This window comes from Nyctereutes procyonoides, unplaced genomic scaffold, assembly GCF_905146905.1.
Source record: "Nyctereutes procyonoides isolate TBG_1078 unplaced genomic scaffold, NYPRO_anot_genome, whole genome shotgun sequence".
NCBI lineage: Eukaryota > Metazoa > Chordata > Mammalia > Carnivora > Canidae > Nyctereutes > Nyctereutes procyonoides.
The window spans coordinates 11,509,471-11,524,742 of NW_026575044.1; the positions used below are offsets into that span (position 1 = coordinate 11,509,471).

Genomic DNA, 15,272 nt, shown 5'->3' on the forward strand with positions numbered 1-15,272 from the left:
TGCTCTCTGTGGGGGTAGGAATGGCTTTCTGAAATACACCTACTGCCCATTATACCAGCTCAGCCAGCACTATATCACAAAGGTACAGGGCCAGAGGGCAAAGGAGCTCTGTGATGCCCAGCAGAGCAAACATGGGGGTAATGGAGGAGAAACAAGATGTGAAAGAAGACAAACTGGTCCATAGAAAATCCTTCCGAGATTAAATCGGCTCGAGAGTAAAAACTTTTAAGTGGAAGAATCAATGCCTCAATGCCTACTCTAAAATGCTTAACCTAAAATGGAGGTTCTCATTCATCAGGAATCCACTAATAATGTCATATATGCAATTGTAAATGCACTATGCTTATGACTGTATGCAAATCACGCAAAATGGAACACATTAGAATTCTTGCGTTTATGGGACACAAACTTGTACTTCAGTGAGTCGGTCTGTAGGTGAAGTCACATATTTTATTATTGATCTTAATGGATCAGAACCTGTCTTACCGGAGCAAATTGTTCTGAAAACCCCTGGGATCCACTAAAAACTACATGAAATTGCCACTGAAGCAGCAAAACAGCCCTAAAATACTATAGCTCAGATGTGAAACCAACCTGATAAAGATTTTCCCAAATTTGACAATAATCTTTAAAAGATATACACTAAGAACATTCAAGAGTTATGAAGCTGAGGCATAAACAATAAAAAATCTTTGAGCACCATGTTGAAAAGATTGACCTATTTTCTTTATAGTAAATATTACAAAATGTCATAGGAAAAGGTGATTAGAAGTATGCAGCCAGGGACAGCCCCCTAGTAGCTCAGCGGTTTAGCGTCGCCTTCAGCTCAGGGTGTGATCCTGGAGACCCAGGATGGAGTCACACGTCGGGCTCCCTGCATGGAGCCTGCTTCTCCCTCTGCCTGTGTCTCTGCCTCTCTCTCTCTCTCTGTGTCTATGAATAAATAAATAAAATCTTTAAAAAAAAAAGTATGCAGCCAGGACGCCTGGGTGGCTCAGCGGTTGGTCTGCCTTTGGCTCAGGGTGTGATCCCCAGTCCGGGATAGGGTCCTGCATCCGGTTCCCTGCATGGAGCCTGCTTCTCCCTCTGCCTGTGTCTATGCCTCTCTCCCTGTGTCTCTCATGAATAAATAAAATCTAAAAAAAAATATATGCAGCCAAAAAGCGTGGAAAAAATGATCATAAATGGTGCCCATTTACCTAGACAGGTAAAATATATGTAATGCTGTCAAGGGCATTTTCAATCTTCTAAAAAAATAGGATAATTGTCTCTGGACTTTGGGGCACCCTGTAGGAGTGTCAGGAAGTTAATAAATGCTTTATGGTTGTGTGTGTGATACTTGTGGTTTTTTTAAACTTTTTTTTTAACTTTTCAAAGTGTCATTTGCGATTTCTCATTCTACGTATATTTACGCACGTAATTTGGGGTCTTTTTCTAAGTAAGCTTCAACGCGGGGCTTGAACATGGGACCCTGAGACCAAGACCCAAGCTAAGAGGAGTCAACTCTAAGCCATTCAGGTGCCCTTGGGGGGGTTTATCTTAATGGGGGTCCCACAAATTGTATGGTTCCCCCAAACCAGGGTCTGCCGATTTAAAACAGCCTCAGTTTCCTCTTGAAAAAGTCATTGGCCCAGCACTTCCTCAACCTTGCAGCGAAGACCAAGGCAAGTCCGCGACCCCACGCACGGGAAGAGACTTGGCCTGCAGCGTCACCTCGGCCGCCCCTCTGCGACCCTCCGCGGACCCCGCCCTCCGAGACCCTCCCCCCAGCCCCGCCCCTCTGCGACCCTCCCCCAGCCCCGCCCCTGCGACCTCCCCCCGCCCGCGCCCCGCCCCTCCGCGACCCTCCCTCCGCCCAGCGCCCCCCGCCCCTCCGCGACCCTCCCCCAGTCCCGCGGATCCCGCCCTCCGCGACCCTCCCTCGAGCCCCGCGCCCCCCGCCCCTCCGCGATCCTCCCCCCGCCCCGCGGGTCCCGCCCTCTCCGACCCTCCCCAAGCCCCGCGCGCCCCGCACCCCCGCGACCCTCCCCCGAGCCCCGCGGGCCCCGCCCTCCGCGACCCTCCCCCAGTCCCGCGGATCCCGCCCTCCGCGACCCGCCCCAGCCCCGCGGATCCCGCACCCCCGCGACCCTCCCCCGAGCCCCGCGGGCCCCGCCCTCCGCGACCCTCCCCCAGTCCCGCGGATCCCGCCCTCCGCGACCCGCCCCAGCCCCGCGCGCCCCTCCCCTCCGCGACCCGCCCCAGCCCCGCGCGCCCCTCCCCTCCGCGACCCTCCCCCGCCCCGGGGGTCCCGCGCTCCGCGACTCTCCCCCAGCCCCGCGCGCCCCGCCCCTCCGCGACCCTCCTCGAGCCCCGCGCGCCCCGCCCCTCCGCGACCCTCCCCCAGCTCCGCGCGCCCCCTCCCCTCCGCGACCCTCCCGAGCCCCGCGCGCCCCGCCCCTCCGCGCCCCTCCCCCGATCCCCGCGGGTCCCGCCCTCTGCGACCCTCCCCAGCCCCGCGCACCCGCTCCTCCGCGACCCTCCCCGAGCCCGGCACCGCCCACCCCTCCGCGACCCTCCTCCCCGCGACCCTCCCCCCGCCCCGCGGGTCCCGCCCTCCGCGACCCTCCCCAGCCCCGCGCGCCCCAACCCTCCGCGACCCTCCCCCGAGCCCCGCGGGTCCCGCCCTCCGCGACTCTCCCCAGCCCCGCGCGCCCCAACCCTCCGCGACCCTCCCCAGCCCCGCGCGCCCCGCCCCTCCGCGACCCTCCCCCGAGCCCCGCGCGCCCCGCCCTCCGCGACCCTCCCCCAGCCACGCGCGCCCCGCCCCTCCGCGACCCTCCCCAGCCACGCGCGCCCCAACCCTCCGCGACCCTCCCCGAGCCCCGCGCGCCCCAACCCTCCGCGACCCTCCCCCGAGCCCCGCGGGTCCCGCCCTCCGCGACCCTTCCCCAGCCCCGCGGGCCCCGCCCTCCGCGACCCTTCCCCAGTCCCGCGGGCCCCGCCCTCCGCGACCCTTCCCCAGTCCCGCGGGCCCCGCCCTCCGCGACCCTTCCCCAGCCCCGCGGGCCCCGCCCTCCGCGACCCTTCCCCAGTCCCGCGGGCCCCGCCCTCCGCGACCCTTCCCCAGTCCCGCGGGCCCCGCCCTCCGCGCCCGTCTCCCGGAGCCCCGCGGGCTCCGCCCCTCCTCGACCCTCCTCCCGCCCCGCAGGCCACGCCCTCCGCCACCCACACCCCCCCCGCCCCGCGGGCCCCGCCCCTCCGCGACCCTCCCCCAGCCCCGCGGGTCCCGCCCCGACCGCCGCTGGCGGGTCACGGGGGAAGGGAAGAGAGGGGGACGACGCTCGCGGGGGGACGCGGGCTGGAGGGGCGGGGCCAGGGCCGGGCGGGGCGGGGCCCGCGGGGGTAGGGGTCGCGGAGGGGCGGGGCGCGGGCCTCAGCCCCTCTCTCGAAGCCGGAGATCCTCTTCAGCGGCGGAAGTTCCGGCGTCGGTAAGTGGAGGTCAGAGGTCAGCAGGAAGTCGATACGTGGCCGCCGCCTGTCCCCGCCGAGGAGGCGCAGAAGCCGGAGATGGCGGCGGTGCTGAACGCCGAGCGACTTGAGGTCTCCGTCGACGGCCTCACGCTGAGCCCCGACCCAGAGGAGCGGCCCGGCGCGGAGGGCGCCCCGCTGCTGCCGCCGCCGCTGCCGCCGCCCTCGCCGCCCGGGGCGGGCCGGGGGCCAGGCGCCGCGGGGGAGCAGCCGGCGCCCGGGGAGGCGGCGGCCGGGGGCGCGGCGGAGGAGGCGCGGCGGCTGGAGCAGCGCTGGGGCTTCGGCCTGGAGGAGCTGTACGGCCTGGCGCTGCGCTTCTTCAAAGGTGAGCCGGCCCGGCCCCGCCCCCGCCGTAGCCGCCTGGGCGAGTCCGCCCGGGCCGTGGCCGGAGCGTGAGCGGCCCGCGCTGCCTCGCCCGTCCGGGCCGCGGTCACCGGAGCAGGCTCCGTCCTTGGAGCGGGGGAGGCGGGTGTCCCCGAAGTTTGTCAGCACCCGTTGGGCCGCTGGGTCACACCCCTGCAGGGCCGGGAACCTCCGCGTAGCAGTCCGAGTCTTGCCTCCTCGAGGTTACCGGGGACGTTTTCCCCAAATTCGCTTCTCGGGTTTCCGGCGCCGGGGAGGAAGAATGAGCCCTTTCTCTCCCAGAGGATCCCGTTCTGGGATGGCTTTTTGTATGGGGTTGCTTTTTTTTTTTTTTTTTCCTTTCTGTTTTAAACTGTCGCATTCCTATCTTGTTTCCTTGGTACAGCCGACTCCTCCGGGCAGGAGGAAATCTTTCCATAGGTTCCGTACGCTTCCTTTGCAGTCGTTCTGGGGGGCCGTCACCTGGCAGTTTTGATGTGGCAGAGGTCCCCTCTAGCTAGTCAACCTCTAAAGGGAAGGGATGCCCGCGATGTTCTAGTAACTTCTCGATGGTTAAAATTGTACCTTGGAAACAACGTGCAAGAGTAAATTCTCAGTTAAGGCCTAAAAGTACCCTGTTTCTTACAGCATTAATTGTAAGATGTCTCTTCGAGCACAATTGTGATGTGTGGGCTTTTTTTTTTTTTTAATTGGGTGATTCACTGGTGGTGATACTAGTCACATGATCTTTAAGTGGGAAAGACTGATGGAGAAGAAGCCCGTTAGTTTGATTCTTAGAGATACTTAGATCTTGTAGGGCGGATCTTTGGCGGAATGAAACTTTAAAAGTGGTTGCTAGATTTCGTATACATTCCAGAACAGCATATTTATGACACTTTTCCCAGAGGGAGTTGCTTTTGGAATACAGTACATATTTGGGTAACTGAAGTTGTGTGGTTCACGGTAGTGATTCGTGCAAGAGTTATTTGTTGTCTCCCCAAAATAACTGTGCAAACTAATGAAAATCTCTTACAAATTTTCCAAACATTTGGTTATTCCACATTCATTGCATTTTTTAATTAAAAAGTTTACCCTTGGGCAGCCGGGGTGGCTCAGCGGTTTAGCGCCGCCTTCAGCCCAGGGCGTGATCCTGGAGACCCGGAATCAAGTCCCACATCGGGCTCCCAGCATGGAGCCTGCCTGGTTCTCCCTCTGCCTGTGTCTCTGCCTTTCTATGTCTCTCATGAATAAATAAATAAATTCTTAAAAAATAAAAAAAGAAGTTTACTTACCCTTGAAATATCGTCATTGGACAGGGAATTCAACTCTCTGTGCACTGGCCAGCTTGGGGAATTGGTAATGGCTAATGGGTTTTGGATCACTTGACCCTTAGGTCACTGACTTGAATTTAGTGTTTCCTGTGGTGGTGATACATTACCACTTATTTAAAAATCTGATGTTTTCTATATAATTTGTGTAACTATATTTTACTTCAAACTTTTATTTTTGGAACTTTTCCACTGTTCAGTAAGATTATATAGAAGGAAAAAGGTCTCTAAGAATAAAAAAGGACCGACTTTTAATCCTAGCTTTTGCCACATGACTGACAAAAATATAAAGGTCATTATATCTTCTGATGTCTATTTGAAAATGGTAATATTTTCTTTGAAAGATTAAAAACATTGTATAATATGTGTTAAATTTAGCACTGCTTTGGGAGTCAGGAAGCCCTGGATTTTCAATACTGTGTAAACTCCTAGACAGTTAACTTTTCTCTTCCAAACTTCATTTCCAGGGGTGTGTGTGTGTGTGTGTGTGTGTGTAGCGCTGGATTAGATGAAATTTGGTGCCTCAGATTTAAGATTTTTTAAAAGATTTTATTTATTTATTCATGAGAGATACAGAGAGGGAGGCAGAGGGAGAAGCAGGCTCCATGTAGGAAGCTCAATGTGGGACTTGATCCTGGGACCCCGGGATCACACCCCCAGCCATAGGCATACGCTCAACCTCAACCGCTGAGCCACCCAGGCATCCCTCAGTTTTAAGATTTGATCTAAAGCCAACATTTTAACATGTTTGCTGAGTAGTAAGAGTCCTTTGAGAACCAATATGGGGGGGGGGGTGGCTAGTTAATCAGTTACTTTAGAGAAAAAAAGCTGCATTGATAGGTATGGTTCATTCACTTCCTAAGTTAAGCTTTCAGAGCCATATTCAAATACTTAAAGGACAAATAGTGTAACAATTAAAGCTATCTTTCTGCATGGATCATTACATAGTTGGCAATGATTAGGCAGGCTATTAGGATAAGAGACGCCTAAGGGAGGGGGAGAGGAATCTAAAAGCAGTCAGAAGAATAATTATGGAAAGTGGGGTGAGTCAAGTGTTGCTGCCTTTGTTTTAATGTGTAAGTTTTCCCAGTTCAGTACTTGGTATTTTTAGTAGTTTTGTAAGGATTTCTAATAGGTCACTATCTTGTGGTATTTGTACCAGAATTTCAGCAAGAATCAAAATTGACATTACATTTTATCTTCCAGTGTGGAATAAATTTGAATCTTGAAAGCATGGCTATCCATTGAAAAGAACTTGGATAGGGAATCACGAAGCCTGTTTCTCATTCCATCCCTGTCACAGTGGTCACAGGCCAGTGACCGAATCCATTATGTCAACTATCTATTCTTAACTTTATGCCAGTAAAAATAAAGATAAGATGGAAGTATGGGTAAATGTAAGTTAGGATCTTACCATCCAAGACATTAGATGGGGCGCTTGGTTGACTCAGTTGGTAGAGCATGTGGCTCTTGATCTCAGGGTTGTGAGTGGAGCCCCACATTGGGTGTAGAAATTACTTAAATGAGCTATAAATGAGTAAACTTCAGACTTTGTTGTATCCTTACTACGGATAAAGTTTTCTGTTAGATTACTGCTGTAAGTGAATAGTATGTTCCTTTTTGGTGGTAAGGAATTTAAGGTCCAAAGAGTTAAAGACCCAAAGATACTGTGTGAAGGATGGAAGTAGCAGATATCATTCCAGGGTTGGGGAGGAGAGGCCAAGAGCCGTGAAAGGACAAGGTGGGTGTCAGGAAGTGGCTTAAAGGAGGCCATGTGGAGGGCTGGAGAGGTGCGTTGGTGTCAGATCTGAGGAAGGACTTGAATGTCATTGTAAATAGCCTTTTTGTTAGTAGACAGTGAAGAACCATTCAACGTTTTTTACAGGGCAGAGCCAAGTTGCCCGATTCTAGCTCAGCAAGATTCAGCTGGTATTTTCAGCTCTTTGGGTAAGGACTGCATTGGTTGACTTTAGTGTACCCTTTATATTTCTTGGAGGGAGCTAACCTGAGGAGTTGTATTTTGGTTTTTAGAGTTTTGGGGGATGAGTGTTTCCTTCTCTAACACTTTATTGCCTCTTTACATGGGGCTTTTAGATGGTTGCATTAATTTAAAATTCCAAAGTAATAATTACCCCCGCTTTGGTTGTTTAGCTGATGTTCACTATATGTCAGGTACTGCTTTGAGAGTTGTATATACTCATAATTTTGTGTAATCCCCCACAGACCTTCCAGTGGGGGTGTTCTGGTTTCTTAGTCAAAGAACTTGATCTGGGTCTCTCAGTTACTCGTAAGAGGCAGGGTTGGATCTCTCTCTGATTCCAAAGAGGTCTTCCCAGTATAGGAGAGGGAAAGTGAATGGAAACCCTGCTTTTTCTGATGGCATTTGAGGGAAATACTTAGAATTATCTACCCTGTTGCCTTATCACATTTTGGAACTTTTTGAGTATATGTGTTTGGAAATATTAAGAGCTATATTAAGAGCTAATAGAGGGCAGCTCTGGTGGCCTAGCGGTTTAGCGCCGCCTTCAGCCTGGGGCCTGATCCTGAAGACGTGGAGTCCCACGTCCGGCTCTCTGCATGGAGCCTGCTTCTCCCTCTGCCTGTGTCTCTGCCTCTCTCTCCTTCTGTGTCTCTCATGAATGAATGAATGAATGAATGAATAAATGAATGAATGAAATAAATAAATAAAATCTTTTAAAGAAAGAAAAGAGCTAATAGATTCATACTGTTTTTCTACACATGATCACTTTATTGAATCTCTTTAGATATCTGGAGGAGTGAAGTGTGAGAAAACCATCTACTCTGAATTCCAAAATAATATTGCTATCAGGTTTGAAATTTTAAACATAATGGGGCAGAAATTGCCTCCAAAGGACTGAAATAAATGTGTTCATCAAAATATTGACATGCAAAATCCCACTGCTGCTAATACAATACTAGATCTTTTGGGAAGCCTGAATTTAGCTAGTGTAATGATTTTTTTTTAACTCTTATAAATTGAAAATGGATGTGTTAATTCATTAGGGACTGAAAAATGGTGGTACTCTAATTTTTTTTCTTTTATTGGAATACTTCATATACTATTTGGTGTGGAGTATAAATTAAAATAGGAAAGGAAAAATGTATCTTACCCTTTATTAGTTTTCAAAATAATGAGTTGTTTCTTTAGCAACCTTAACAGGTGACAGGTTTTTTTTTTTATCATCATTATGTACTCATGCTTTTAAAAGTATCTGATTTTTTTAAGCTCTTAGCAATACTCAGTACTGTCTTTAGCTTACCATACGTAAGTCAAATTGGCTCTTCAGTTCCTTCCTTTGACATGACTAGTAATTTTTCGTAGCTTCTTTAGTATCAGGTATGATGAGATATTCCAGGTTATTCTTATACATTTCCTGCTTCAGCAGGAATCATCAGCCGTTTGTCCAAGGGAACATGGTTCCTGTTAGTGGGAAACAGCATTTGAAGAGACATAATCTGGGTGATGAGAGGGGGTGCTCATTGCTACTGGATTGGTCATTATTTCTAGGCCTTTTCAGCAGACAATTGGAGGGAGTGGGGTGTGTGTGTAATATTTTTGAGTGTGGTATGTAAAAATGTAGTTGAATTTGGAGGAACTTAAGTGATGAACTCAGAATCTTTCTAGTCTTTTTTTTTTAATTATTTATTTATTAGAAAGAGAGAGAACGAGCAGGAGGGAGAGAAAAACGCAGACTCCTTGTTGAGCAGGGAGCCTGACATGGGGCTCAATCCCAGGACCCCGGGATTACGACCTGAGCCAAAGGCAGACACTTAACTGAGCCACTCAGGTGCCCCAGAATCTTTCTAGTCTTGTTAATGTGTTTACATTAGCAGTCCTGGTGCCTATTCAAGTAGTACACTCAGCTGTGTTACTGATTGCGGAGAGGCCATCATGTAGATGGGCTGAAATGGGTCCGTTTCCTTTTGTCACCTTTAGACATATCCATTTACAGCAACATGTATGAATGGTTCCATTAATGTTTTAAAAACATGTACAGGGCAGCCTGGGTGGCTCAGCAGTTTAGTGCTGCCTTCAGCCCAGGGTGTGATCCTGGGCTCCCTGCATGGAGCCTGCTTCTCCCTCTGCCTGTGTCTCTGCCTCTCTCTCTCTCTGTGACTATCATAAATAAATTAATTAAAAAAATAATTGTACTGTTAGGCATAAGTGTCTAATACTATAGGAGGATGTAAAGACCCAAGAGACAATTATAAGAAAGAAATTGTAACACAAGGGACACCTAGGTGGCTCAACTGATTAAGCATCACACTCTTGATTTCAGCTCAGGTCATGATCTCAGCATCATGAGATTGAGCCCCACGTTGGTCTCTGCATCCAGCATGGAGTCTTATTTGTCCTTCTCTCTCCTTATGCTTGCATGCTTGCTCTCTCACTCTCCCTAAAATAAAGAAATAAAATCTTAAAAAACCAAACACCAAAAAGAGAAATTATAGCCACTAAGAATAGTAATACCTCAGGGAGGGAGGGGGATTAAAAAAATAAAAGTATAATAATACCTCTCAAGCATCTGATTTTTTATTTTGCTAGTTGATATTAAATTTGAGCTGAACTGAAGTTTTCTTTTTTCCTTTTTTTTTTTAAAGATTTTATTTACTTATTCATGAGAGACAGAGAGGCAGAGACATAGGCAGAGGGAGAAGCGGTTTCCCCACGGGGAGCCCTATGTGGGGCTCAATCCCAGGACCCCGGGATCACGACCTAAGCCTAAGGCAGACACTCAACCACTGATCCACCCAGGCGTCCCTGAACTGAAGTTTTCATATGAAGATTGGATTCAAGCATATGTTTATATGTATGTGTGTATATATGTGCGTGTGTTTAATGTAAGTGATTTTAACATTTGCCTGAGGCCTCCCACTTATTTAATACACATTCAGAAAAGTATACATCATGAGTGGATAGCACGGTGAACTTTGACAAAGTGTACATATTCTGTTAACCAACACCCAGAAGGAAATAATGTTTATAGCAGTTTCCCCCTTATCGTGGTTTCACTCTGCCTGGTGGTCAACTGCAGTCAGGAAGCAGGTGATCCTCCTGACACAGCGTCAGAAGGTCACTGGTAGCCTAGTGCTGCGTCACACCTCTGGCATCCTTCATCTCGCATCATCTCTCTTTTTTTTTTCCTAAAGATTTTATTTATTTATTCATGAGAGGCACAGAGAGAGGGAGAGAGGCAGAGACACAGGCAGAGGGAGAAGCAGGCTCCACACAGGGAGCCTGATGCAGGACCCGATTCCGGGTCTCCAGGGTCACACCCTGGGCTGAAGGTGGCACTAAACCGCTGAGCCACCCAGCCTGTCATCTCATTTTTCATGTGGACATTTTATCATCTCATATCATAAGAGTGAGGACAAGACAGTAAGATATCTTGAGATGACATTCACATAACTTTTATTATAGCGTATTGTTATAATTATTTTGTTATTGTTTTACTGTGCCTAATTTTGTAAAGTAAGCTTTGTCATAGATACATACTTTTAAGAAGAAGCCGTATACCGTAGGGCTTGGTACTATCCACAGTTTCAGGAATTCACAGAGGGTTTTGGAATGTATCTCCCACAGATAAGGGAAGATTACTGTTGCTGTACTTGCATCTGTTCACTAAATGAGAGCTACTGTGGCTCAGTATTTAGGAAGCTGAGCTCTGGAGTCAAGGCTGTCTAGGGTACTTTGTCTAATTTTGCCACTGAGTTTCTTAAATTCCGTGCCTTTGCTCAAGGGTTGTTGTGAGAGTTATAGGAAAGTATATATAAATTCTTGCTGGAGTGCCTGACAGTTGGTATTCTGTGACTGCTTATGTTGTTAAAGAGGAAAGATTACCAAGAATTTATTGTGGGGTGTGTTGAATTAATTGGAAGGAGGAGTCAGCTTTAATAAGCACTTAGTACATGCAAGGCAGTTGCCAGGGTGTTTTATATTATTCATTGACTCAGAAATACTGCATTGTTACACTTCCCTACAAGTAATATAAACATTTATCTATCAGGTTTTTCTCAACCCAACATGAAGGATATGTGGTTTTAATTTTAATATTTCTAAAATATGGGCTTTACTCAGTATATTCTTTGGGAGGCAGCAGTGTGCTAGGGCCACGAAAGCAAACAGATTTGATTTTAGGCCTGTTTGGTGGAAATCCAGTATCTAGGAAGAGAGAGAGGGTCCTGCTCTCCTCTGTACAGATTAAGATTAGACAGTCCCTGGATCACACTTTTAGTTTGAGACATCATCCCTCAGGGTTAAAGACAAATGGAGCTTGTCCGGAACAGAGCAACTTGTATGGGTGTGGGCACTTGGAGCCCTGGTGTTACCAGGACAGCTGCTCCTCAGCCAGTGACTGCTTCCGGCTCTGTGCAGGCGCTCACCAAGATTTTGGAACACATTTTTTCTAACCCTCACAAGAACCCTAAGGAGAAGTACCTCCATTTCATCAGTAGCAAAACAGAGGCTTGGAAAGGTTAAATAAGTTGTCCCTTCTATGTTCTTAGCAAAGCGGGGATATAAACGTACATCTTCAGAAGGTGTGAGGGAATGAGCTCCAGATGTTTAGCCCAGAGAGTAGAGAACTCAGGGCAAATGTGATGGGTATTTTGTGGTTTTTGAAGTCTTATCTGTTAAATGTATTTTACTTAATGCTGAGGACCAGAAGTAGACCCTGTGGATGGAAATTCAAGAGGTGAAGTCAGAATAAAGAACTAAAAATTACATCCATGCAGAGATGGAATAGAATGCTCTGGGATGGTGAATTCCCATCACCTGGACCTGCTCAAGCATAAATTAGCAGCTGCTAGGTGGGTAGGCTTCCATTCTTCTTTAATGTTTTTTTTGTATATGCTGCAGGTTTTTTCTTTGTGGTTACTGTGAGGCTTATGTAGAATAATAGTTCATAGTTCTGTTAGTTTAAGCTGGTAATTTCCAGGGCATCCAGAAACACTGTACTTTTCCCTCTCTCCACTTTAGGTTAGTGATGTTGTCATCTTTTTTATACTGTATATCCAGTAACAGATTGTTGTAGGCCAGTGGATATGCAGAGGGGATTTGACCTTTGGTTGTGCAGGTTAGTCAATAATGGTGAATATCCTTTCCAGCTCATAGATTGTATGGTTTCATTTCATTAGACACAGGCTAGAAGAGACATTGAAATAATTTGTTACATCATCTACCTTTATCTCCAGAGAGGAGAGAAAAATAGGATTTCTGTGTAAACTTATTCTAGCAATTGAGATGTAAGACTAATAACCTTTTGTATAATTAATTTCAGGTGGAAGGGACTTAATCTTTCAGAGCTTTGGGCTTGGTAACTGTGATTATAATACTATTATCAAATTATGCTGCCTTATTAGAACTGTAAAGTTAAGTACTTATGATTTTAATAAGAACATAATTTAGAAGCCATTTCTATTTTTAGTTGCTTGGGAAAATGTGTTTTATGTATCGCATTAGTTTCCTACTACAGCTGTAACAAATCACCACAAATTTAGTGGCTTAAACCAGCACATACTGTCTCACAGTTCCTGAGGTCAAAAGTTCTGAATGAGTCCCTTTCCTCCAGAATCTCCTCCCCCCCCCCCCGAATTTAAAGGTATTAAAGGTCCATTTTTTTCTGGCATTCAGTATTCGTACTCTTAAGATGTTCTGGTCCTGTGTATGTCACCTGCTGTTCTTCCTAGAAGTTTTTTTATTTTTTTTTTATTTTTTTTCTTCCTAGAAGTTTTTAGAATATCCTCTATCTCCAGTGTTTGACAATATGTTATTGCCTTTCTGTTTTTTTTTTTTTTTAAGATTTTATTTTATTTATTCATGAGAGACACAGGCAGAGGGAGAAGCAGGCTCCACTCAGGGAGCCCGATGTGGAACTCTATCCCAGGTCTTCAGGATCAGGACCTGGGCTGAAGGCGGCGCTAAACCGCTGAGCCACCCGGGCTGCCCCTGTTTATTTCATTTTTTGAATGATTATGTTCAACATTTGAGAGTCCTTCTAGGCTCTAAACCTGCATCCCTCATTTCTGGGAAATTTTCTTGTATTTCATGATAATTTCCCCTCTTTTTTTTTTTTCCTCTGTTCACTCTCTGATACTGTTAATATTAGATATTGGATCTTCTGGGTTGAACTTCTAATTCTGTTACTTTTCATCATCGTCTCTTTGCTCTGTCTTTTAGGAGATAGTCTCAATTCTATTTTCCAACCTATGAAAGATTTTTTAAAAATTGGTTTTCACGTTTTTCATTTCCAAGAGTTTTTATTCTCTAAATTACCTTTCTTCCTGCTACTTGTTTTACTTGGTGGATTCATCAACTTCTGTCTCTGAGGATATTAAAACAAACGTAGGGGCATCTGGGTGGCTCAGTGGTTGAGTTTCTGCCTTTGGCTCAGGGCGTGTTCCCAGGGTCCTGGGATTGAGTCCCACATCAGGCTCCTTGCAGGGAGCCTGCTTCTCCCTCTGCCTATGTCTCTGTCTCTTTCTGTCTCTCAAGAATAAATGAATAAAATATCAAAAAAAAGTAGATTTTTATTTCATTTAGAAAAAAATTTTTAAAGATTTTATTTATTCATTAGAGACACACAGAGAGAGAGAGAGACAGAGAGGCAGAGACACAGGCAGAGGAAGAAACAGGCTCCATGCAGGAAGCCTGATGTGGGAGGGTTTCCAGGATCACACCCTGGGCTGAAGGTGGCACTAAACCGCTGAGCCACACGGGCTGCCCTTAAATTTTTCTTTAAAAAAAAATAAATAAAATAAATTTTTATTTTAGGGGCACCTGGGTGGCTCGGTTGGGCTTCTCTTAGTTTTGGCTCAGGTCATGATTGTAGGGTCCTAGGATCCAGCCCCGCATCAGCCTCTGCTTGAGATTCTCCTTCTCCCTCTGCATCTCCCACTCTTGCATGTATGCACTCTCACTCTCTCAAATAAGTAAATACAGTCTTTAAATTTTTCTCATAAACATTTTTTCCATGTTGGAAGCTTTCTCATATGTCAGGTGACACTTGGATATTCATTCCCATAGAAGGATAAGGCATTGAGCAGCTAATTGTAACCTTCAGCAGAAACCTTTACTGTAGGGTGAAGAGGTAGATGTTTCATAGGGGAACCCTCAAATATCAATATCTTTCAAATCAGTAACTGTATATTTTTTTTATGGGGCCAGTTTCTCCTGCAAATACTCCTGTCTCCTTCGGGGGATATATGAACTTAGTTGTCAGCATTCAAGAACCAGGCGGGAGAAGGGAGGGTGGCAGGGAGTTGTTTACCATTTACTAGGAAAACTTGTTTCTCTGTGTTTAGTCCTACAGTTCACTCCCAGCCTGCTGTCCTCCCATCTGGAGCATATGTGATTCAGGATCTCTAGTAAACATCAGCCCTTTGCTGAAGTCGGGGCGAGGTAGCCATCCGTGTACTTGGGGTTGCCAAACAACAGGAGGGAGGAGTACCAGCTTAGAGTTTCAGCATTCTTGTTTCTATCTAGACTCCAGCTTTTTTTTTTTTTATTTTATTTATTCATGAGAGACAGAGGCAGAGACACAGGCAGAGGGAGAAGCAGGTCCCATACAGGAAGCCTGATGTGGGACTTGATCCCGACACTCCAGGATCGTGCCTTGAGCTGAAGACAAACGCCCAACCACTGAGCTACCCAGGCATCCCTAGACTCCAGCTTTTAAAGAACCTGGAACCTTCACTTCCTGAACCTTCCCAGAGTTCTCTAAATTTCCTTCCATATTTCTTTTCATTGAGGTCTCGTTCAGAATCAGAGCTAACCATGTGTATGTAATCCACCATGTCTAGCTGAAAGTTTATGTTTTCTGACCTTTTATTTTTTATTTTATTTTTTTTAAGATTCTATTTATTTATTCATGAGAGACACACACAGAGAGAGAGAGAGAGAGAGAGGCAGAGACACAGGCAGAGGGAGAAGCAGGCTCCATGCAGGGAGCCCAATGTGGGACTCGATCCCGGGGCCACGCCCTGGGCTGAAGGTAGGTACTAAACTGCTGAGCCACCCAGGGATCCCGTTTTCTGACTTTTTAATGATGACTTGATTTTTTTTTTAAATAT

General features: G+C 47.3%; 1 protein-coding gene across 2 annotated transcripts in view; it reads left to right on the forward strand.

Annotated features, from left to right (window-relative positions):
* Positions 1 to 3,490: 3,490 nt before the first annotated feature.
* The window catches only part of ACBD3 (acyl-CoA binding domain containing 3), a 39,171-nt gene continuing 27,389 nt past the window's right edge, over positions 3,491 to 15,272 (forward strand). The window contains exon 1 of one of the 2 annotated variants that reach the window (XM_055324361.1): positions 3,491 to 3,835. In XM_055324361.1, the coding sequence (XP_055180336.1) occupies positions 3,550 to 3,835 (286 nt within the window). In that variant the 5' untranslated portion in view covers positions 3,491 to 3,549. The remainder of the gene's footprint in view (positions 3,836 to 15,272) is intronic. The other variant, XM_055324362.1, reaches the window with a different exon arrangement.